General features: G+C 40.7%; 1 protein-coding gene across 3 annotated transcripts in view; it reads right to left on the reverse strand.

Moving 5' to 3' along the window:
• The window catches only part of mtrex (Mtr4 exosome RNA helicase), a 157808-nt gene that overhangs the window by 47696 nt on the left and 83630 nt on the right, over nt 1-26482 (reverse strand). For all 3 annotated transcript variants that reach the window (XM_078549726.1, XM_078549721.1, XM_078549716.1), the window contains 4 exons: nt 25429-25554; nt 17055-17205; nt 8214-8386; nt 7417-7485 (listed from right to left, as the gene is read on the reverse strand). In XM_078549726.1, coding sequence (XP_078405852.1) covers nt 7417-7485; nt 8214-8386; nt 17055-17205; nt 25429-25554 — 519 coding nt within the window. The remainder of the gene's footprint in view (nt 1-7416; nt 7486-8213; nt 8387-17054; nt 17206-25428; nt 25555-26482) is intronic.

Raw genomic sequence — 26482 nt, forward strand, 5'->3', positions numbered from 1 at the left:
CATCAGCATCAGTAACCCTGGGCTTGGGAGGGAATCTAAGGCATGGTTCCTGCTCCATATCACCAAAAATTCCTGCTGAAAAATGCATCTAAGTGGACATCCAGTAAAGATAAGATTTGGCTTAGCCCTGATAATTTCCTTCATTCAGCTGTCCCCACTCATACTTTGGGGCTCATATATGAAACCAGATTATTTAAGTCATGTAATGGAAGAGATACAGTGTGTCCAAAGAACTGTAATCCAGCATGATTAAGCACAGGACACAACAAACAATGATTTAATAATCTGCAATAATTAGCATCTGTCTGCGTTCACTGATCATAACAAAAAAAACAGGAAAGCATAGCACAGTTTTGTACCGTTCTGGGAATTCTGGAAGAGGGTGACAGCCCAATTTGGTTCTCTTAACAATTTATATTTGAGTAGTCACTAACATTTTCTTTGTAAGAACAAATTGAATGGGATGTATTTGAACACTCAACGCCATTTTTACAGGAATATGCTCAGTATGCGTATTCACATTTATTTAATATGTACAGCATTATGGTAAGCGGAAGACAAGAATTACAACTGTTTTTGCCAATTGCACTTTCCATGAAAATCTGTGACAAGGAATCTGAGGCACCAATAATGTGAAAATACCCCAGGCACAACAATATTTTCTGTCACAACGAACTTGTGGTCTGTAGTGTAGTGAATAAAATCTTTTGTTTCCAAGTGGTTCTTCTGTCTTTTTGCAGCTGATAAATCAACTAACTTAATCCAATTAGATGGTAAGCATCTCAGGTCAGCATCTAATATTTGCCATTGTACAGTGGGATATTGTCATGCCTGCAGTTGCCACCCATAATTCACTCATATCACCACTATCAGTGGTGACCTCTTTCACGGAATACAATATCTGATTAGGGTTGAGTGGCATCCTTCATTGCTTAAAGTGCTTTATTTGCCCATGCTGGATTGGTGTGTTAAGTTAGTGATAACAACTTTTAATTGATCCAGCTTGCCTAGAGAATAGAAAAGTTTGAGGCAGTTGTAACAAGCATAGGTTCTCTAACCTCTTAGTCATATAAGCTATGGATATGAGGCACTGATGGTGGAAGTACCAGTTGTTCACATGAAAGAGCACTTTTTAAACCTTGGGGTGAGCATAAATGTGTCTAGTAGTTTGTTGAAAAAAAAGAGAACAGAAAACAGAGTGGAACACCTTTGGTCTGTCCGCAAGCATGACCCAGACCTCCCTGTCGCTTGCCATTTCAACACTCCACCCTGCTATCATGCCCACATGTCCGTCCTTGGCCTGCTGCATTGTTCCAGTGAAGCTCAACGCAAACTGGAGGAACAGCATCTCATCTTCCGACTAGGCACTTTACAGCCTTCCGGATTGAATATTGAGTTCAACAATTTTAGATCATGAACTCTCTCCTCCATTCCCACCCCCTTTCCGATCCCCCCTTTTCCCAATAATTTATATATATTTTTCTTTTCCCATCTATTTCCATTATTTTTAAATGTATTTCCATCCATTGTTTTATCTCTGCCTTTTAGCCTATTTCGATCCCTTCCCCCCCATCCCACCCCCACTAGGGCTAACTGTACCTTTATTATCACATTCCTTAGATAATATCACCAGCTTCAACACCTCTTTGTCCTTTTGTCTATGACATCTTTTGGTTATCTCCACCCATCACTGGCCCTCTATCCAGCTCTACCTGTCCCACCCCCCCTTAAACCAGCTTATATTTCACCTCTCTTCTATTTTTCCTTAGTTCTGTTGAAGTGTCATACGGACTCAAACTGTGTTCCTCTCCGCAGATGCTGTCAGACCTGCTGAGTTTTTCCAGGTATTTTTGTTTTTGTTGTAGAACAGAGCTATTCATTAGATGCTGCATTTCAGATTATACAGCCTTTACTTAAAACAACTATCATAACTAAAAAAAGGAAACATATGTGGCTACTCATCAAATAGTTGTCACTGATTAATGAATTCAGGAAGAAGTTGTTCTTCAACAGGCAAGAAATATGTTATTCACTGCTTTCTGTTATCTAGCCCAGATTTCCTACTATGAACATAACTAAATAAATAATTTGACACTGAGTTTTCTTTCTTCTCTAAGGTCTGTAATTACAGTTGAAAAAATAGACTGGCTATGAACAAGGTTTGGAGGTGGAGGATTTTTGCCTTATAATTTTATCATACTGGAGATAAAGCCATCTGCAACTAACTAGCTAGGTGTTTTCATCTGGCAATTAATCAGTTAGGACTTAAAGAGCTAATAAGTAACTATTGTTCATTTGTTCTTTGGTCAGAAAGGTACAACTGTTTAAAAACAGGCCGACATACATGCTCGTGCACACACAACACAAACGCGCACACAGGGGTAATCATTTGGATTGTTGACTCATCAGAGGTTGAAAAATTGCTGTTGAGGCATTTCAGCCTGGATGCTGATCCTCAGCTCCAAGCTTAGAGCTCACTTAATAAAGAAATACATACTAAAACCATTTTCCTAGTTATGAAATTTCCTTCTTGTTGTACTGCTGTACAGGTGATAGTTAACGAAGAGCTCCATAGCAGTTTGGTCTTAAGGAAAACCTTGCAGAGATGCTTTTAGTTAAAATTTCTCAGGATGTGGATGTTGCTGGAAAAACTGTCATTTGTTGTCTATCCCCAGTTGCCTTAAAGCAGCAGTGGTGGGCTGCCTTCTTGAATTGCTGCAGTCCTTGTGCAGATGGTACTCATACAGAATTTTTTTTCCCATGGAATGTGGGCATTGCTGGTTAGGCCAGCATTTATTGCCCATCCCTAATTGCCCATGAGAAGGTGGTGGTGCCTTCTTGAACCACTGCCATCCATATGATGTAGGTGCACCCACAGTGCTGTTAGGAAGGGAGTTCCAAGATTTTGACCCTGCAACAGTGAAGGAACTGCGATATATTTCCAAGTCAGGGTGGTGTGTGGCTTGGAGGGAAACTGGCAGGGGGTGGTGTTTCCATGCATCTACGGCCCTTGTTCTTCTCAGTGATAGAGGTCATGGGTTTGGAAGGTGCTGTTGAAGGAGGCTTAGTGAGTTGCTGTAGTGCATCTTGTAGATGGTGCACACTGCTGCCACCATGTTGGTAGTGGAGGGAGTGAACGTTTAAGATGATGGATGGGGTGTTGATCAAGTGGGTTACTTTGTCCTGGATGGTGTCGAGCTTCTTGAGTGTTGTTGGAGCTGCACTCATCCAGGCAAGTGAAGCATATTCCATTATATTCCTGATTTGTGCCTTGGAGATGGTGGGCAGAACTTGTCAGGGGGTGATTGTTCGTCGCAGAATTCCGAGCCTCTGGTCCAGTTCAGTATCTGAGCAATGGTAATCTCCAGAATGTTGATAGTGGGGGATTCAGCGCAGGTAATGCCATTCAATGTCATGGGGAGATGGTTGGATTCTCTCTTGTTGGAGATGGTCATTGCCTTGTACTTGTGTGGCGTGAATGTTACTTGCCACTTATCAGCCCAAGCCTGAATGTTTTCCAGGTCATGCTGCATATGGACACAGACTGTTTCAGTATCTGAAGTTGCGAATGGTGCTGAACGTTGTGCAATCATCAGTGAACATCCCATTTCTGACCTTATGATGGACAGGTCATTGATAGAGCAGCTGAAGATGGTTGGGCTTAGGACGCTACCCTAAGGATCTCCTGCAGCAATGTCTCGGGACTAAGATGACTGACCTGCAACAACTACAATCATCTTCCTTTGTGTGAGGTATGACTTCAAACAGAGCAGAGTTTTTCTACTGCTTCCCACAGACTTCAGGTTTGCTAGGACTGCACTTGGTCAAATGCTGGTCAAATGCTGCCTTGGTGTCAAGAGCAGTCACTCTCACCTCACCTCTTGAGTTCTGCCCTTTTGTCCATGTTTGGACAAAGGCTGTATTATATGAGGTCAGGAGCTGAGTGGCCCTGGCAGAACCCAAAATGAGCATCGGTGAGCAGGTTATTGTTCAGTAAGTGCTGCTTGATAGCACTGTCGACAATACATTCCATCACTTTTCTGATGATGGAGAGTAGGCTGATGGGGCAGCAATTAGCCAGGTTGGATTTGTCCTGCTTTTTGTGGGCAAGACATACCTGGGCAATTTTCCATATTGACGGTGATGAATCTGTACTGGAACAGCTAAGTTAGGAGCATGGGTAGTTCTGGAGCACAGGTCTTGAGTACTATTGCCAGAATGTTGTCAGGGCCCGTAGCCTTTGCAGTTTCCAGTACCTTCAGCCATTCCTTATGATCACATAAAGTGAATCGAATTGGCTGAAAACTGGCATCTGTGATGGTGGGGACATCAGGAGGAGGCCTTAGGTAGGGAATTCCAATAGTGATCCAGCAACGATAAAGGAAAAATGACATATGCCCAAATCAAGAAGCTATGCAGCTTGGAGGTGATGGTGTTTAAGCGATATAACTGCTCTTCTGCTAAAGCTCACGGAGAGTGAGTTGCTGATGAGCAGCCTGTACATATGTACTGAGTCACAATGCACCATTGGTGAAAAGGGTACTGAATTCACTGGCACAAGAACCAATCAAGCAAACTGCTCTTTCCTGAATGGTGCCAAGTTTTAAACGTTGTTGTAACTGCACATTTTCGGCAAAGTATCCTGTTACACTCTTGTCCTAATGGCTGCCTCTGTTAAGCTTCTGAATTCAAATTCTCCAAAGTTGATACATTTGCTGTTTTACTGATTCAACCAAAAGGAATGTTTCTGAGATCCACAACAGCTTTAATACATTTCACTTTGCTATTTTGAGCAGAGATCTTGTGTGAAGTGCGGTTCAGCAGTCCAGTGGAATATGTTGTTTTGTCTTGTTTGCTTTAATAAACTTAATTCCTGGTTTCCAGTTTGAAATATATATTGCATAGCATTGCTGGCTTGCTACTCAAGGAAGAGTCATATGGACTCGAAACGTTAACTCTGTTTCTCTGTCCACAGATGCTAGCAGGTCTGCTGAGTTTTTCCAGCATTTTCTGTTTTTATGCCATCAGGAACATCCCCACCTCAAGTAAACTCCTACTTAAACCCCATATAAAGCCTCAGAATCTTTGGAATACTAGTTCTTATTAAAGGTACAAATGAACATTTGCATTATCTGACTGATGCTTTAAAATATCTCAGGGTGATGATATGCATAAGGAAAAGATGAACACCAAGATAAAAAGGATATTATAATAGGGGTATTCAAAAGCTTGGTTAAAGTAATGGGTCTTCAGGAGTCTCCAAGGAAACCACAAGATAGCAGACAAAATTCCAGGTGTTGGACCCAGGTGGCCATAGGTACAGCCATCAACAGTGCAAAAGAAGGAGACATGCAGATGAAGCCAGCATCGGAGGAATAGACATTTGGGGATGTAGGTGGCATGTAGGACTGAAGTAAATGAGTAAGATTGGGAACCTTGAGACAGTGGAGGGAGTTAATCACAAAAATTAAAAATTTGAATTAAAATTAAAAATTAAATTTGAGGCACCGGAGGATTGAGAACCAATGTGGACCAGCAACGATAAAGGTTATTTGTAACCAGGACTCGAAGTGAAATAGGACAGGGCCAGCAAAGTTTTAGATGAGTAAACATTTGCAGAGGGTGGTATGGACAGTCAGCCAGAAGAGTATTAGAACAGTCAAGACTGAAGTTGACAAAGGCATGAATGAGTTTCAGTGGCAGATGGGTTGAGATAAGGCAGATGCAGATCAAGTTGCTGATGTGGAAGGAGCCAAAAATTTGTGATGGGGAGGATATGAAGTCAGAAACTCAGCTTGAGTTCAAATAAAATAGTTATGGTGTAAATAGTCTGAAGAAGTGGCCAGGGAGGTGGTTGTAGGAGCTGAAGATGTCTTTAGCCTTCCTGTTTAGTTGGAGGAATTTGCAAATCATGAACAAGCAAATCTCACTCAAGTAATCCAACATTGGAAAGTCAACATAAGTGGTGGAGAGTACAGCTGTACAAGTGGAAGCAGTGAATGATGTTATCAAGAGGCAGCATATTATTGTGGAAGAGGAAGAGACCAAGGATAAATCTTTGTCCCACTTCTGGTATAATGGTGTAGTTATGGGAAGACTGCCATGGTTAGAGGTGATCCAGCTCAATGCTTCTCAAAATATTTTTGGTTGAAAAACCCCTTTTTAAATGAATTAATGATCACAGAGCTCCCATCTAAATTAAATTGCTATATATTACTCTTAATATGAAACTGCTGCATAGAATGAGCTTTTCAATAATGTTTAAAACAGGTATACACATATAGATTCCAGTGAGATTGGTGTGCTTGCTGCTTACTACAGAGTCTACATTTGGCAGGAGCCTGGGAAGAACACTTAGGAAGGAGGGAGAGAGAGCCTGAGCCAAGAGAGTAGAACATGCTATCTGAGTACACGATCCTAAAAGTAAGCTTATTCAAAACTCCTCAACCACAAAACAACAATTACCACAGAGTATAAATCAGTGTGTGTGTGATATCATTTGAAGAATGAAGGCGGTCTAATATTTTCACCTTTCCCATCACACACAGGGGGAAATTGCATCATTGTATGAGGAGAAAAGCCCAAACCAAAGATGCCAAAATAGATCTGCCAAATCTTTGCTTTGGGTGTTGGCCAAATTTAAACAATCTGGTATTAATTTGAGGGGTAGTCTGTCGGTGCTCTATACCTACATTCAACTGAACCCTAATTAAGAAGCAGCTATGGGTCACCAGCTAAATGGTACAAAGCAAAGTACACTCCATTAGGCATTCCACTGCACACTGCTTTCCCATCAGATTCTGAGGCAGTGAACAAACAAATTAAATAATAAACTCTGTTATATTGTACCTTTCACTCACTCATGAATGTCCCAAAACATTTTGCAGCCAATTAAATACTTCTGAATTCTAGCCACTGTGCTAACCTAATGAATGCAGTAGTTGATTTGCACAAAGCAAAACCCTAATAACAGATACCTGACCAGATGAGCTGTTTTAGTGGTGTCGGCTGAGGGATAAATGTTGGTCAGAACACCAGGGGAACTCTTGTAGAAAGAAAGAGATGAGAGAGAGGGAAAGATACATCTTGCCAGTCAAACAGGTGAGCACCAACCTTTCTCCCTCAGCTTTAAGCATATGGGACTTTTTATTTTTATCCTTTCATGGAACGTGGGCGTTGCTGGCGAGGCCAGCATCTTTATTGCCCATTCTTAATTAGCCTCGAGAAGTTGGTGGTAAGTTGCTAAGTATTTCACATTATTGATAACCACAAGCTTTTATCAGTCAGATTGTTTTATATCTTGCATTAAGCAATACAATGCTTAAACAAGTGTTCCAATAAACATTATGTTCAGCAAGTACACTATCCTTCTTTAAAGATTAAATTTTTATATACTTTATTAACCCAACTGTTTACCTTAATGTTAGATTTCTTATTGAAATTTATGACAACTCCCCAACCAAAGTCATCGTCATCATTTTTCACCTGAAAGATAAAAGATTATTACAGATTACCTAAAATTCTGTTTTTCTAGGTAGTTCATATTATATAGCAAAGATTAAGGACAGCACCTCCCAAATCCATGAACTCTACCATGACAGCAAGGTGCATGGCAACACCACCATCTCCAAGTTTCTCTCCAAGACAAAACACCATAATGACTTGGAAATATTTCCTTCATAAATGTCTTCACTGTTATTCAGTCAAAATCCTAGAACTCCCTATCTGACAGAATGTGGCAGTACCTTCAGCATAAACTGCAGTGGTTCTAGAATGCAGTTCTCCATCATCTTCTGAACTGCAAATAGGGAAGGGCATTAAATGCTGGTCATGCCCATGACGCCCATATCCCATCAATGGAGCAATCTTGACATGTTATTTTTTATTTTACACAAATTATATCCAATCTACAACAAAGAAAATGGCCATTCGGCCCAACTAGTCTGTGCTGTTTACACTGCATGTAAGTCTTAATTCATACTGGTTAAACAACAAAACACAAAACAAAGTTGAAAGAGGTTTAACTATGAGCAGCATTGAATAGAATAATGGTGGAAGGAAGCAACAAAAGTTGAAAAGGCTGCTTGGTTCTTGGCCTTCATGTGTGTTGTGAGTTGCTTGAGTGTCCCCTGCTGAAATTCAAAGCAATGTAAACATGATCATAAATGTACAGCATGCCTCAGGAGAAACAAATGATAACGACGTAAGCATACCTTAACAAGCCTGCCTGGCTGAAGAAATGGTAAGCAGTATTTTGGTTTGTGTATATATTCCTCAATTTCTTTACCCAGTTTAGCCAGTTGCTGCCTTATTTTGTAGTAAGTAACAACACTTTCTTCATTGGGAATTTCAATTTCATTGTACTGCCCTTCCAATATCTTGACCTCTGTAAGACACATAAAATAATGAATTACACAAGGTGAGCTATATTTACATATTTTTTTTTGTTTGTGGGATCGCTAACAAGGCCAGCATTTATTGTCCGTCCCAAATTGCCCTTGAGAAAGTGATGGTGAGTTGCCTTCTTAAACCACTGCAAGTCTATATGGTTTAGGTACACCCACAGTGCTGTTTAGGAGGGAGTCCTAGGATTTTGACCCACTGACAAGAAGGAACATCAATATAGTTCCAAGTCAGGATGCTGTGTGACTTGGAGGGGAAATTGCAGGTGGAGTGGTGCTCTTTTACACCTGCTGACTTTGTTCTTCTATGTGGCAGAGGTTACGCGTTGGAAGATGCTGTAGAAGAAGCCTTGACAAGTTGCTGCAGCACATCTTGTAGATGGCACACCATGGAGGGAGTGAACGTTTAAGGACGTGGATAGGTTACCAATGAGGCAAACAGCTTTGTCCTTGGTGGTGTTTAACTTCTTGACTTTTGTTAGACTGCTCTCATCCAAGCAAGTGAGGAGCATTCCATCACTCTCTTGTAGATGGGGATAAGGCTTTGGGGAGTCAATATGTGAGTGATGTGCCACAAATTTTCCAGCTTCTGACTTGCTTCTGTTACCATAGTATTTCAATGGCTAGTCCAGTTAAGTTTCTGGTTAATGGTGACCCCCCACCCCCACCTCTCCTCCTCGCATCCCCAGGATGTTGATGGCAATGGTATGCCATTGAATGTCATGGGGACGTGGTTAGATTTTCTCTTGTTGGAAATGGTCATTGCCTGGCACTTGTGTGACACAAATGTTACTTGCCACTTCTCAGCCAAAGCTTGAATGTTATCCAAGTCTTGCTGCATGCGGCAGACTGCTTCATTATCTGAGGGGTTGTGAATGGAACTGAACACTCTCCATTAATAAGCATTCATTAATAATGAAGCAATGAACTGAATAGATGTAATATATACAATGGACACAGGTGAGCACCATATGGCATTCATCTCAGAACAAAGACTGCAGCATTTTATAAGGAGGTGGATCTTCTGTGGCATTGCCTACACTAAAAGAGAGGATTTGTTATCTAGAAAAGGAGATCTGGGTTTTTAGGAATTTTGGAAATGTAGAAGTGCAACTGCAGTGCACCAATGGTGGAGGGGATGGATTAAGACAGAAAATGCTGGAAATATTCAAGAGGTCTGACAGCATCTTTGGAGAGAGAAACAGACTAAATGTTTCAGGTCATCAGAATAATTCTCGCCATCCATCATTAATGAAAACTTTGAATGTTTATAGTGCCTTTGATATAATAAAAATTCCAAGGCACTTCAGAGGAGCATTATTAAACAAACAAAAACAAAAAAAGCGCCGGAAAATCTCAGCAGGTCTGACAGCATCTGTGGAGAGAAAGACAGAGCTAATGTTTCGAGTCCATATGACTCTTCTTCAGACTCTTCCTCATTATTAAACAAAACTTGACATCAAGCCACAAAGATGTGTTAGGGCAGATGATCAAAAGCTTGGTCAAAGAGGTAGGTTTAACGTTTGTGTCCAAGGAAGTAAGAGAGGTAGAGAGCCAGAGAGGTTTAGGCAGGGAATTCAAGAGCACAAAGCCTTGGCAGTCGATGGCTGCCAATGGTGAAGCAATTAAAACTGGGGATGCGCAAGAGGCCAGAGTTAGAGGAACGTAGATATTGTGGGGCTGGAGGAGATTACAGAGATAGGGACGGCTGAGGCCATGGAGGGATTCAAAATTAAGATGAAGAATTTTAAAATTGAGGCGTTGCTAAGCCAGGAGCCAACCAAGGTCAGTGAACAAAGGAATGATAGGTGATTGGGACTTGGTGCAAGTTAGATCATGGGCATGATTTAATTCTCAAATGAGCACTGCACTATTTTGAACAATAGTTTCTCACATCACCTTTATGGTCAGCATTAGATTGACAAAATGAACGCAAATTTCTGCGGGGATTTGTATAGGATTTCCCAAATTCATTTCACAAAGCACAATTGCAGGTGGCAGAGAGTTGCTCATCTCAAACATAAGGCTGGGTTTGAACCAAAATGTTCAAATCAGGAAGATGAGGAAACACATTGACCCCGTGTACCAAATGAATTGCTGAAGCAAACTACAGAGAGCTGTGGCAATTAAATTGATTACACCCACATGCTACCCCCAGAATTTACCCCACATGAGTCTGCATAAAGTGAAATGCAGGAAGTTGCATTAGCAGAGGCCCAAAAGGCACCAGCTGGAATTTTGGATGCGCAAGATATTTATCAACAAGAAGTTTCTTCTCCTATACTTAATTACTCTCATGTTCCTCCTAGCTTCTGCTAGGGTACACAATTGCAGCTTGTATAAAGCTAAAGGGAAAGAATCCCACTTCCTATGACAGGCATACTCCTCCAACCCTCAACCATGACCCAGGCTGACTGGCCTTGTCTTAAACTGGTACGCAGGACTTTCTAGGTCAAGAGACCTGGGAGTTTAGTGGATTGCCTCAGTACAATCTCCCGTTGTCAAGCGCACCATCTTAGAGTCAACCTAACCCTAAAGAAATTCTTGCACATGAGCAAACAAACTCTTCCATTGCATGCCAAGTTCCAAACTATGATAGGAAACTGCATGGATTTGTCCTGCATGATCGTGAGACTCTGTTGACCAAAGTTCCATTCAGCCAAAGAATTGCACTCAACTGATGTTAACATCCAGGAGAAAGACAAAGGATTGGGATAGATGCCTTCATACCTTCCAATCAAAATCTTTGAGTTCCATTCTTGAGTTATATCATGCCCTGTTCAGTCAACAGCTTCTGAAAACTCCTTATGAGGAAGTAGCATAACAGTGTATAGCAGGACATAAATGTAATTAAGGCAGGTAAATTTCTGATTTCAGATACCTCAACAGTTTAATTGGGGTGGTTGCTTGCAGTACAAAAAATGTGAAAAAATCTGAATTGATGCTACCACTGTTGCATGAATTCTATAGGCTGATTAACTATAAAGCCAATATCAACTTCTTTACCTGAAGAACCTAACTACCATGAAGAATAACTAAATGGACTGCAACAGTTCAAAGAACACACTGCCACCTTCTTAATGCAACAGGAGATGGGCAATAAATGCCAACCTTGCCAGCACATCCAAAGAACGAATAAAAAAAATTACATAGGTAATGCCTCAGAATGAACTCGAGGTTTTGCTGCAAGAAATGATCAAATGTGCTTTTTATTGTTCATGAAATGTGTTTTAATAGAAAAAACAATTTAATGCTTAAATCAGCTTTGCATTAATTTATTCTCAGCTCACGCTTTGAAGAATCAACTTTAGCAAGAGAATCCAGACAAAGTGCTTGCTTTCTGCTTTTTATTATTTCATAATTTATCAATAATGATTACGTCATGCTCCCCAGGTAGCACTTTGCCGTGAACTTTTGTTTTTGGTCCTTGGGGTTTCATTTCAGACATTAGCTTGGCTTGTTCTTGCTCACTGCTTTAGTCCAGAGATACAATGTTAATGTACGCAATAAATTATTCAAGATTTTTTAAAAACTAGTTTCCTCAAATCTGCACACAATTACTGTACTGAGCAGATTCAGTACGTCACTTATTCTGCCTGATCCTTTATAGATGCCTGCTGGGATATTTATGACAAGGTTAGTGAACCTACCCACAGGGGTTCAAACTCAAATCAAAATACATTACCATAATGTATAAGTGACAGCCATAAAACATCAACATTGACTGAAAAACAGATTGTGGCATTATAAATACATTAAAATGTCAGAAGGCTATATTTGCCATTTATACAGTCATCATACAAATAGGTTTACCTAACATTTTTTAATTAAAAAAAACATACTTGAAGAGTATTACAATATAAACAATAAACAACCTCAGAACTAGGTAGTTTGTAAATTTTATTATTTTTAATATAAACTGCAGCTTACCCACAAAAATAGGAGTGTAGAAAGAGAGAACGAGAGCTAATATTCCAGAAAATGCCCAATTATGCTTAATTCTGGCTTAAATTGAAATCTTACAGCACTTTATCAATTGCTTACTTAAAGAAATGCAATGGGTGAGTTGCGGGTATCACATTCTTTAATCTAGGAGTTAAATAAATTATTTTTCTTAGAGCTGAAATCAGGTTCTTTTCACATTTAATTAATTTTGTACAATTAAATTAGGAAATGTCTGACTACTTATGTAAACCTAAACAAACTGAATACAATTTAGCAAACATTTGGCCTAATTGATCAAGGTCAAATGTAAAACTTTTGAACTGGAAATGGTGAAAAGAACAAACCAACAAGGATGAGAGATGAACTTGTGCAATAGAAGAGTGAGTAAACGATGTTACCCAGCATGATATCTTCAAAATTCCTTAGTGACATTATTCCTGCCGTTATCCAGTCAGGTTTATGATAAATGATGGATGAAAAACAAAAAAAAGTGCAATTTTCCTCGGTAGCTTTTAAGCAGAAACTAATTCTATGGATTGTTTTTCATTTTTGCCTATCTCCGCCACCACTGCAACATTGCACAACTTTGATCCTGCCTCAGCTCACCTGTTACTGAAACCCTCAGTCACTCCTTGTTCCCTCTAGGTTTGACTATTCAAATGCACCCTGGCTGGAATCCCACATTCTGCCCTCCGTAAACTTGGGGTCATCCAAAATTCTTCTGCCCCTATCTTAACACGAACCAAGTCCCCTTCACCTATCTACCCGTCCTCACTGACCTACATTGATTCCCAGTTAAGCAATCACTCAATGTTAAAATTCCCATCCTTGTTTCAAAATCCTTCCATGGCCTTGCCATCCTTGCTTTTGTAATCTTCCCCAGCCCCACAACCCTCAAAGATATTTGGGCAGATACAATTCTGGCCTCTGAGCATCTCTGATTGTAACTGCTCCATCGCTCGTGGCCATGCCTTCAGTGGCCTACGCCCTTAGCTCTAAAAATCACTCCCTTCACCTCTCCACCCTGCTTTCGTACTTTAAGACACTCGTTAAAACTCATCACTTTGACCAAGCTTTTGATCATCTGACCCAATATCTCCTTGCATGGTTCCATGTCATATTTTGTTTTACAATGCTCCTATGAAGCACTTTGGGATGTTTAATTACATTAAAAGTGCAACATAAATATAAGATGCTGTTGTTATTTCTTTCAGGTTCCTGTGAGTTAACATCGTGCTAAATACCAAAATGATAATTTTAAGCTATAGTCAGGTTGCTGATGTCTACTTGTCAACTTTCAGGATTAAATTAGATAGGTGAAAGAAAAGGGATTAGAGATATGGAAACAGTTTGACTATATGTATTAAGCACTGGTTGGTGACATGGAAGGCAAACACAAACACTGAGTAGATGGGCTAAAAGGCCAGTTTTCATCTAGTCCCATTCTAAAGCTGATCTCCTCCCATTAGTTCTTTCAACAAAAAAATGGTCAGAGGAATTTTGCAGGAATAGTGTGTGTAACCACTATATATATGGTATTGAATTATAGAATGATTACAACATGAAAGGGGACAATTCAGTCCATCAAGTTCATGCTAGTTCCACTCTCCACCCCTTTACCCTTATCCCTGCAAACTCTTTCCCTTCAATGCTTTTACAATTCCCTTTTGAAAGCCAGGATTGAATCTGCCTCCACTCACCCTTTCACGCACTGCATTCCAGGTCATATACAATTGCTCCATAAAAAAAGTTTCTCATGTCACCCTTGGTTCTTTTGTTCATCACTTCAAATCTGTATCTTCTGGTTTTTGACTGTTCTGCCAATGGGAACACTTTCTCCCTACCTACTCTGTCTAGACCCGTCATGATTTTGAACAGTTCCATCAAATCTCCCCTCAATCTTCTCTGCTCTAAGGAGAACAACTTCAGCTTCTCCAATCAATCTGCGTAACTGAAGTCCCTCATCTCTGGAAACATGTTTCTAAACCTTATCTGCACCCTCTCTAATATCTTCACATTATCCCTGAAGTGTGGTGCCCAGAACTGGACACAATACTCCAGTTGAGTTCAAACTAGTGTTCTTTTTATGTAAAGGTTCGTCAAAACTACCTTGCAAATACAGTAGGATTGGTTGACTGGAAAATTAAGCACACCAATGACAATATCGGATAAATGTCAAGAGAGGTGGCCATCACTACACTTCTATTCTCTTCAATGGTTTGGTGTAAATCCTACCTAAACAGATAGGATATACCAATGTATTGATAATAAATTAACTGAACTGGTGCAACCTCCAGCCAGATCTTAATGGATGTGAATTTACACACATGCTAGTCATAATTTGGCACTAATTAGCAGATTCAAGAATCACAAAGAGAGTGAGTGTGGAAAATGGAAATGGCAAACCGACAGATTTAAGGCATGTTTCTTTGAGTTTTGGGTACATGGCACCATTTGCAACAGGGGAGACTGGATACAAGGCACTATTTGCAACAGGAGAAAGCATCTCATCTATTTTATAAGATATGCAGTAAGAAATTGCTCACTATTTGACGCACGTTTGTAATTTCATTCTAAAATAATTGGTGTTACTTAATGGCAGAGAGTACAGGAAAAAACTTAAAAAAGGTAGGGAAATTTTCTTTCCACAGAACAAATACAGCCTGATCTACATAGAGTCATAGAGTTATACAACACAAAAACAGGCCTTTCGGTTCATCGTGTCCACGCCGGCCATCAAGCACCTGTCTATTCTAATCCCATTTTCCAGCGCTTGGCCCGTAGCCCTGTATGCTATGGTGTTTCAAGTGCTCATTTAAATACTTCTTAAATGTTGTGAGGGACTTAATGGAACTTAAGTTTCCCAAGGGAAAGTTTGGCAGAAATTTCTTTTGGGATAATGAAGATTGACAGTTTGTGGCTAAAAGGAGGGAATTGCAGCTTTATGTCCAATTGCAAGTGTAAGCCCAAAAAACCTGGGTCTCCAATACTGTTTGAACTGCACCAGAAGTGGAAACTGCACAGAGCAGGCTTTGACTGTTGTTCCCAATAGCTTTCCTTCGATGTATAAGTGATGCATATTCCACCAATTCATTGCTCTTGGGGGGTGGGGAAGATGGAGAAAGTCTTATCGTCTTCTCTGATTTCCTGTTATTTTATGGGCAATGGGTGGCAATTAACTAAAGAGAATTCTACAGATATAATAGGCCAAAAAATACACGTTATATTTTAGTGCTTCAATTTTCCAGGCATATGATTCTGCTGTCATGGAAAAAGAATCCAGGCAACAACATTAACCTTATTTAATGGAGAACCTTCTGACTAGGCCACAAAGCTGACAATATTTCTCAAAAGTTGGCCCAGTTAAAGTTACTCCATACAGCCTGCTTCAGTAGAGTCAAATTTCACTGATTGGAGTTCCACACCTTGCAACATGTGGTGTAGGTGTAAATTTATAAAGTGATATCTCAATAATTTCATACTGCATGTCTGAAAGTAAGAGACTTTTAAGTAAAAGTAAATAAAACAAAAATGTTCACATTTCCAGTCAGGACATAGCTGCCCAAAGAGGCTAAATGTTACAAAGTAATCATCTGACAGCTTTTAATATTGTTAATCTCCATTATCCTCCAGTTCTGACAAGGTTTTCAACTTGAAATGTTAACTTGGATTCTCTTGCCACAGATGCTGCCTGACTTGCTGAGTGTTCTCCAGCATATTTATGCAATGTGGGAGAAAAGGGGCATAAACATAGCTTCAGAGAATATATTTTAGTGAATTCCTATGGATAATTGGTCTCCAAAGCTTTGCAAACATTGTAGAAACAAAATAATGAGATGCCACATTCAAACATCCAGTTCTTCAATTACACACCTTGAGGGATAAAATTTAGGAGGGAGGTGGTTTTCTGGAACATATGCAAGTTTGCTCGCAGTTAACGAGAGTGGGACAGTTGGCAGACAGGGCAGGATGCAATAGGTAAGGGTAGACAGGGAATCATCTGCAGAACTGGTCTAATAAGTGCACCTGTTATAGTGAGCAAAAAGGGTGGCAAAGAGGAAAGTAAGCATGAGCAACCACAGAACTCTAAGGAGTAAGTGTATACCCATGAATTATTAAACACTACAGGTACAAAGAATAGGTGAATGGCAATTGTAAAGGGCGGTGGGGGGCGCACTGGGAATGGGGAATACTGAAATACAGAGGGCAGATAACTAGATAGCTTATTTTGTGTACATGATCCTGAATACAGAATACTATGTTGATTCCCAGGTGTCAATGTTCAGGATGTGGGAACAAATATAACTGGTATGGGAATGAGAGGGTGAGCAGCCAGAGATCATGGATCTTGTAGAAAGCATTAAGGGCTGGGACCAGCCTCAAAACAGCAATTCTGAGTACCTTAAACCGAATGGCACATCAAGCTGTTTCACCCAACTGGGATTGTTGGCTTTAGTTTTAATGATTACATGACTTGGCAAAAATCTATTGCAACTGAATTCCACCATCATTGAAAATACATGCATTAGATATTGGTTATACTGATTTCACCAGCCACAAGATGAAATCTGTGATGGCCTTAGCAAATTAGAAGAATGGAAATATTGTGCCTGTAATGAGTACATTCTAATTCACAGCATTATGAAAATCATAAGCTCCAGGCCAAGTTATTAAACTGTGAAACTTAGGGAAAATAATTTTACTCACTTTCCACCACTCCTGGGATTGCCTTGTAATTCTGGAATTGGTAGAAGGATTTTTCCAACATGTATTCAGGATTGATCTCTTCAACACGAAGAAGGTTCAAAACCATGTTATAGGTCAGATGAAATGCACTGTTAAGGGGGTCAGCTGAACCCTGGAAAATGAAAAACCAAATTGCTGAAACATGAAAATAAAAATCATTTTGAGTTTCATTTTCAGTTTTCTATTCTCAATAATCTGATGACACCAAATGTCGTAAAGTGATTTGCCTACAAAAGATAGTGTAACCAATAAAACAAAAGATGTTTGCCTCATCCCTATCTGATCAATTCTTTGAGAAAAATATAATTGTACAACTTAAATCTGGTAACCTTGCCACCCCAGAAAAGAGCATTAATCATGCAGGCACTGCTGCACAGGGGAACTTTGTCAGTTAAATTCTCGTCATAGCTGTAGTCCTCCAAGGAGACAGAGGCTTTGTACTTCAAGAACCAAGTAGCAAGGTCTTTGCTTCTGATTTTTCAAAAATTCATTCATGGGATGCAGGCATCACTGGCGAATTGCCCCCAAGAGGGTGGTGGTGAGCTGCCTTCTTGAACCGTTGCAGTCCATGTAGTGTCGGTACACCCACAGTGATGTTAGGGAGACAGTTCCAGGATTTTGACCCAGCAACAACGAAGGAAGGACGATATATTTCCAAGTCAGGATGGTGAGTGGCTTGGAGGCGAACTTCCAGATGGTCAGCAAAAGGCATACAAGGAGGCAGGCAAAGCCAGACTGTGAAGGAAACTGAGCGAATTAGGTTCACGTGGGAATATGGTGCACGGGGGATAAAGGTGTGGTATACATAGGAATTTTTCTAAGTGAATTCAGTGAGTAATTAAATTAAGTTGACCAAATAACCTAAGTAAAAATGGCAGGACAGGTGTTATGTTGCAGCTGCGGAATGTGGATGCTTTTGGACACCAAGGCGACCTAGATAAACATGTCTACAAGAAGAGTAAGCAGCTACAGAAATTTTGGATCAGGATTATTGGTCTGGAAGCCGAACTGCAGACACTGCACAATGTAAGGGAGGGGGAGAAATACCTGGACACTTTGGCCAGGATTTTACGGCCCCGCTATGGCATGCCCCACCGGCGGATGCAGCAAGCTATTTAGATCTCCATTCAGTTCGGCGGGACCGTAATAACACGTTGGGTGGGAGGTGCCGTAAAATCCTGGCCTTTATTCCAGAAGACGGTCATGCCTGTTATAATAGGGTCATCTGTTTTGGTCAGCAGTAAGGGACAGGAGGGTGTGACTGTGAGTTAGGCAGGTAATGGGACTGAGCAGGCAGTAGTCAGGGAGCCTCAGACTTTACAACTGTCGAAAAGGTTTGAGGTGCTCCACCACCTGCGTGAACGAAAGTAAGGTCTGCGAGGTGGATGAGCAGGCTGGCCATAGCACCATGGTACAGGCAGTCATTCAAGCGGGGGGAGCAAAGAGGAATGTAGTGATAGTATGGGAAAATATAGTGGGGGGTTGACACTGTCTGCTGCAGCTGAGAGCAAGAGTCCAGAAGGCTTTGTTGCCTGCCCAGTGCCAGGGTTCGGGACATCTGCTCAGGGCTGGAGAGGAACGTACAGGGGGAGGGGGAGGATCCAGTTGTCATTGTCCATATAGGCAACAACGACATGGACAGGACGAGGAAAGAGGTTCTGCTTAGTCAGTATGAGAAGCTAGGTACCAAATTAAGAAGCAGAACCTCAAAGGTAAATCTCTGGATTGTTACCTGAGCCACGTGTAAATTGGCATAGGTCAATTAAGATTAGGGAGATGAATACATGGCCCAAACACTGGTGTGGGAGAAGTGGGTTCTGGTTCATGGGGCACTGGCACCAGTACTGGGGAAAGTGGGGACTGTACCGTTGAGACAGTCTATGCCTGAACCGCGCTGGGACAAAGGTTCTCTAGGGAAGTAGAGAGGCCTTTAAACTAAACGAGGGGGTCGAGAGGGATCAAGCTTGGGTAGATGCGGCAAATCAAGGGGTAGATTCAGGCAGGAGAACATACTGGCAATATGGGAAATGAGAATCATAGAATAGCAGGAAGGGAAATAAAGATAAAACCAAAGAATGTACCAGTAGTCAAGACTAGATGATAAAAAGATAGCAAAAAGACAAAACTAAAGGCTCTGTATCTGAATTCATGTGGCATTCATAACAAAGTAAATGAATTGATAGCACACATTGAAATAAATAAATCAATCTGATAGACATTACGGAGACATGGCTGCAGGATGACAAGGATTGGGTCCTGAATATTAAGGGATATATGACATTCAAGAAGAATAGGAAGTTAGGTAAAGGTGGAGAGGTAGCTCTGTTGATCAAGCATGGCATTGGTGCAATGACGAGATATGACCTTGGTTCAGCAGGATCAGGATGTACAGTCGGTTTGAGTGGAGATGAGGAAAAGTAGGGGAAAGAAGTCACTAGTGGGAGTGGTCTACAGGCTCACAGTAGCCACAATATAGGACAAAGTGTACAAGAAGAAATATTGGGTGCTTGCTATAAAGGGATGGCAATAATCATGGATGATTTTAATCTATATCTCAACTGGAAGAATTAGATTGGCAGTAGTAGCATGCATGAGGAGTTCACTGAATGCTTTCGAGATAGTTAGTAGAGCAGCACATTCTGGAACCAACCAGAGAGCAGCTTATATTAGACTTGGTATTGTGTAACGCCACAGGATTAATTAATGACCTCAGAGTGGTAGCAGCGACCACGATATAACTCAATTTTAGATCTAGTTTGAAAGGGAGAAAAGTGGTCTAAGACTAGTATTTTAAACTTAATTGAGGGCAACTATGTGGGCATGAAAGCTGAGCTAGCTGAAGTGAACTGGGATATTAAGCTGAGGACAGGTCAGTGGCAGACATCTAAGGGGATATTTCAGAATACATAATTCTACATTCCTACTATAAAGAAAAATTCTAAGGGGAGGACCCATCATCTGTGGTTAACTGATGTTGTTAAGGAAAGCATCAAACTTAAGGAAAAAGCATAGGAAAAACCACGCAAAGATGAGTGGCAGGTCAGATGATTGGTCAGGATACAAAGAACAGCAGAGAATGACTAAAAGTTTAATCAGTAGAAAGAAATTAGAGTATGAGAGGAAGTTAGCTAGAAACGTAAAAACAGATAGCAAGCGTTTCTACAGGTATTTAAGCAGGAAAAGAGTAGGTAAAGTGAGGGTTGATCCTTTAGAAAGTGACAATAGGGAATTAATAGTCGATAATAGGAAAAAACAGATTAAATGAACAAATATTTTGCTTCAACAAAATATAAAAGCAAAATACTGTGGATGCTGGAAATTTGAAACAAAAGCAAAAATTGCTCGAAAAACTCAGCAGGTCTGACGGCATCTGCGGAGAGAAAGACAGAGTTAACGTTTCGAATCCGTATGACTCTTCTTCAGAACTTCTTCAGATTGCTCTTCAGAAATATTTTGCTTCTGTCTTCACGGTACAGCATACAAAAAACATTTAAGTAATAGCTGTAAATTGGCAGGTGGAAGGGAGAGGGGAGCTTGGTGAAATTACAATCACTAGGGGAGCGGTACTGAGCAAACTGATGGAACTGCGGGCTGACAAGTCTCTGGGTCCTGATGAACTGCACCCTAGGGTCTTAAAAGAGGTGGCTAATGAGGTAGTAAATGAGTTGGTGTTCATTTTCCAAAACTCACTAGATTCTAGAAAGGTTCCATCACACTGGAAAGTAGCAAATATAACCCCTCTATTCAAGAAGGGAAAGAGGCAGAAAACACGAAGCTTTAGGCCAGTTAGCTTGACATCTGCTGTGGGAAAGGTGTTAGAATCAATCATGAAGGAGGTTGTACTGGGCACTGCGAGAAGCTCAAGGTAAATCGGAAAGAGTCAGCATGGTTTTGTGAAAGGAAAATCATATTTAACCAATTTATTGGAGTTCTTTGAGGAAGTAACATGTGCTACGGATAAAGGGGATGTACTGTATTTAGATTTCCAGAAGGCATTTGATAAGGTGCCACATCAAAGGTTATTGCGGAAAATAAAAGCTCACGGTGTAGGTGGTAACATGTTGGCATGGATATAAAATTGGCTGGCTGGCAGAGAACAGAGAGTACACGTAAATGGATCTTTTTCTGATTGGCAGTATGTGACGAGTGAAGGCCCACAGGGGTCTGTGCTGGGGTCTCACTTTTTACAATTTATACCAATGACTTAGATGAGGGGAGTGAAGGCATGGTAGCTAAATTTGCAGATGACACAAAGATAGGTTTGAAAGTATGTTGTGAAGCGGACATAAGGAGTTTGCAGACAGATACAGATTGATAGCTTGAATGAGTGGGCAAAAATCTAGCAGATGGAGTATAATGAGGGAAAATGTGAAGTTTTTCACTTTGGCAGGAAGAATAAAAAAGCAGAGTATCACTTAAATGGAGAACAGCTGCAGAATTTTGTGGCACAGAGGATGAGTCACACAGTGCATGAGTCACAAAAAGTTTGGATGCAGGTACAGCAAGTAATGAAGAAGGCTAATGGAATGCTATCCTTCATCACGAGAGGAACTAAACATAAAAGTAAGGATGTTATGCTTCAGTTATGCAGGGCATTGGTGAGACCACATCTCGAATGTTGTGTGCAGTTTTGGTCTCCTTATTTAAGGAAGGATGTAAATGCGTTGGGGGCTGTTCAGACGAGGTTTACTAGATTGATACCTGGAATGAAAGTGTTATCTTATGAGGAAAGGTTAGACAGACGGGGCTTGTTTCCACTGAAGTTCAGAAGAGTGAAGGATGACTTGATTGAAGTATAGAAGATCCTGAAATATATTGACAGGGTGGACGTGGAAAGGATGTTTCCTCTTGTGAGTGAGTCCAGAACTATAGGGCACTGCTATAAAACTAGGGGTTGGCCTTTGAGGACAGAGATGAGGAGATTTTTTTTTCTCTGAGGGTTGCATGATTTTGGGACACTGCTTCACAAGGTAGTGGAGGCGGGGTCATTGAATACGTTTAAGGTGGAGCTAGATTGATTCCCTTGTCTAATAAGGATCTAAGGTTATCGGAGTAGATGGGAATGTGGAATTTGAAACACAAACAGATCAGCCATGATCTTGTTGAATGGTGGAGCAGGCACAAAGGGCCAAATCGCCTACTTCTGCTTCTATTTTGTATGTTCATATTGGTGTTCCCGTGTGTCTGCTGCCCTTGTCCTTCTAGATGGTAGCGGTCGTGGGTTTGGAAGATGCTGTCTAAGGAGCCTTGGTGAGTTTCTGCAGTGTATTGTGCAGATGGTACACACTACTGCTATTGTGCGTCGGTGGTGAAGGTAATGAATGTTTGTGGATGAGGTGCCAATCAAATGGGCTGCTTTGTCCTGGATGGTGTCAAGCTTCTTGAGTGTTTTGGAGCTACACTCACCCAGGCAAGTGGAGAATACTCCATCACATTCCTGACTTGTGCCTTGTAGATGGTGGACAACCTTTGGGGAGTCAGGAGCTAAGTTACTCGCCGCAGGATTCCTAGCCTCTGACCTGCTCTTCTAGCCGCAGTATTAAATGACTAATACAGTGCAGTTTCTGATCAATGGTAACCCCAGGATGTTGATATTGGGGGATTCAACGATGCCAATGCCATTGAATGTCAAAGGGCAATGATTAGATTCTTTTTGTTGGAGATCATCACTGCCTTTGTGAACATTACTTGCCACTTGTCAGCCCAAGCCTGGTATTGTCCAGGTCTTGCTGCATTTGGACATGGGCTGCTTCAGTATCTGAGGAGTCGCAAATGATGCTGAACATTGTGCAATCATCAGCAAACATCCCCTCTTCTAACCTTATGAGGGAAGGAAGGTCATTGATGAAGCAGCTGAAGATGGTTGGGCCCAGGCAAATGCCGCTTGATAGCCCTGTTGATGACCCCTTCTATCACTTTACTGATGATCGAGAGTAGACTGATGGGGCGTAATTGGCTGGGTTGGATTTTCCTGCTTTTTGTGTACAGGACATACCTGGGCAATTTTCCACATTGCTGGGTAGATGCCAGAGTCGTAGCTGTACTGACTAGTTATGGAGTACAAGTCTTCAGTACTATTACCAGAATATTGTCAGGTCCCCTAGCCTTTTCAGTATCCAGTGCATTCAGCCGTTTCTTGATATCATGTGGAGTGAATTGAATTGAATTGGCTTGGCTGAAGACTGACATGTGTTATGCTAGGGACCTCAGGTGGAGACTGAGATGAATCATCCACTCGGCACTTCTGGCTGAAGATTGTTGCAAATGCTTCAGCCTTATCTTTGCTTCTCCTTATGTTCTGATGAATTATTCTTTAGGTTCACCCAGTCACAAATAGAGCAGTGCTTATGCAATGCAGCAGGGACGACATTTTGGCAAGTATACAAGCCGTTCTCCCAAACTGTGTGACAAAGATATTCATTTCAATTTTTCACGTCAAAGCCAAAACAGTGTTGCTCAAGGACTGACACAATCATGAGTTTTTATGCAATGACAAAGATGTTCCAGAAATGTTCACACTATTTCAGGGATGGTTTATTTCAAGGAACAGCAGTTAACTGTGAAAAACTGCCCCATATTCAGCAGAATGATGTGGGGGAAAATCAGACTTCCTCCAAAAAAATGCGAAGTGTGGCCATTCGCGCACTGAAACACGCCTCTGCACCCAGACGAAAATTCGCCCCAAGTAATGTGAATAGATATTAGGACAGACAGCCAAAAACTTGGTTACTAAGAGGAATGAGATATAGAGAGGTTTAGGGAGGAAAGTCTAGAATTCAGGGCCTTGGCAGCTGAATGCATAATACCAAAGGTGTGACAAAGGAAATCGGGAATGCACAAGAGGACTAATTTGGAGGAATAGAGTTCTTGGAGGTTTTTACAAACATACGAATTAGGAGCAGGAGTAGGCCTCTCAGCCCCTCGAGGTTGTTCCACCATTCAATAAGAACATGGCTGATCTAATTGTAACCTCGTCCACAAATCTGCCTACCCCCGATAACCTTTCCTCCCTTTGTTCATCAAGAATCTATCTACCTTCACCTAAAAAATTGGTACTGTGATAGATTTTTTATTATTCAAGAGGTAAAGTCCAAAGACATGGTGAAATAAGGGGAATTTGCATTCAAAGGGGAAAATATGTATAAAGGAGAGAAGGCTGTGTGTAAGGGCAGGAATTCTAAGGTCTAACACAAGTGTGAAAAGCCTCTAGCATCTAAGCCTCAAGCTGCTGTCTACAAGGAACCAAAGCTGGGGAAAACTCACTTTGAATTCAACTGTTCAGGGTGTGTGTTTCTTTGTCTGGATCTTTCAAAATCTGTGTGTCTTACTGCTGCATTAACGGAAGTATAACTGGGGGTTAAATTAACTCGGGGATTTGAAGTTATCATAATAGTAATTTGTAGATCTTTGTATGTACTTAAAGTCATTTCTTCTATTAATAAAGTTTTAATTTAGTTTTGTAAGAAACCTATAAGACTCGGTGGTCTTATTACTACTGAATTCAAGGCAAGCATTTCGAAATATATACAAATTGCAAAACAATTGTGGCAGTTGTTTCAAGTTTCTCTTTGGGATTTGAGCAGCTCAGCATTTACCATCAGCTGTGCTACAAGATGACCTGCACAACACCTTCCAAACCCATGACCTCGACCACCTTGATGGACAAGGGCAGCAGACACACGGGAACACCGCCACCTGCAAGTTCTCCTTCAAGTCACTGCCATCCTGACTTGGAACTATATCGCCGTTCCTTCACTGTTGTTGGGTAAAAATCCTGGAACTCCCTCCTTAATAGCAATGATTACTTCTGATTACCACTCTCCACCCACATTTCCCCGCAAACCTGGAAAAAAGACTGTAGCCCAACGCACCTACAACTCCACTTTTAACATCCGAAACTGTCTGGTCTCGCAAGGTCACTGAAGTCAATAGCAATGTCTGAAAATTACAATTTAAGCTATTTCTTACAACTTTAATTAAAAATATTGATCATTCACACTGTGATTCAAGAATGGGGTTAGGCAGTTTATGAGAAGTAAACCAGCTGCCACAACACATACGCCTCAAGTTATAACATTAGCGTTATTTGGAGGTGTACTTTTCATAAATATGCTTCATCCATATATTAATCAACACCACAATGCAGGGAGTTAAAACCACAAAGTTGGGAAGATATTTTAAAACACGTTGATAAAACTAGTATAGACAGCTGGGGGCTTGGTGTCTTTATTCTGATAATGATTAACCCTTCAACTAAGAATGATACCATGTTTAATCTGATATAAATTTCAAGCAAAAACGATACAAGGGAAAAAAATTACACCAAATCTATTACCTTTAGAAGCTGTTTTCCAACTGTTGGACTCATCTTTTCATCCACCATAAGAATAACAATTCCTCTTTCGTCCATGCCACGCCTGCCAGCTCGACCGGACATCTGAATGTATTCCCCTGAAGAAATCTATTAGGAAAAGGAAAATAGATTGCATTAACATTTTGGACAATGTTTTTGAAAGTATACCACTGCTGCAATATGAATCAATATTTGAACAACATTAATTTGACTAAGTAGAAATGGATAAATAAAACATACTTGAATCAAATGTAACTTAAGTAAACTACAACGTCATCAGAATCATTTACCAATTGAAATATTGAGTTATGCATGTAACATTTGCAACTTACGAGAAGAAAACTGGAGAATAAATTGTATTGCACTTTAATAAATAAATGAAACTGCCAATGATGCAGGTAAGGCTACTTCATTGTCTCATTAGCTTCTAATGCAGCAATTCTATGCATCAATTAACAATTATATATTTATTGAGGGAGCAAAAAAATGGACGAGATCAATGTGATACATATACACCAGTAGTAGTCGCCAAATTACAAGCAGATACAATCACAGAACGTGATTTCCCAAAATGCTGATAAAAAAAAATCTGAATCTTGCATTATAAAAACAAATTTGGACTTATTCAAATGTACCAGCTACTCAATGTGCTCAACCAGAAAATGGCTTTTGAATTCAGCGTCTCTGTACTGGTATTCAGGCCTACCCAAGTTTCTGGTTTCCAGAAAATCAGTGGAACTGATCTGGGTCACATGCCGCCTTAGTGCATGTCAATTACCTAAACAGCCAAGGAGCAAAGGAAGCACAAAATCAACTGGACACCTATTCATGCACTAGCATCAGTTTATAGCACATAGAGAGGAGTACAGAGGCCCATCTCTAATGAACAAAGCCTGTGATTTTCAGAAAAATAAAAGCACAAAATCAAGGAAATGAGCTGTAAAACAAAGTTCTGGAAAATTCTATGTATTAGAACATTCTGACTTTCCAACTACCCTAATACGGTGGCCTCAACTACGAGCAGATGGAATGACGG

Source organism: Cetorhinus maximus, chromosome 1, assembly GCF_964194155.1.
Source record: "Cetorhinus maximus chromosome 1, sCetMax3.hap1.1, whole genome shotgun sequence".
Taxonomy (NCBI): Eukaryota; Metazoa; Chordata; class Chondrichthyes; order Lamniformes; family Cetorhinidae; genus Cetorhinus; species Cetorhinus maximus.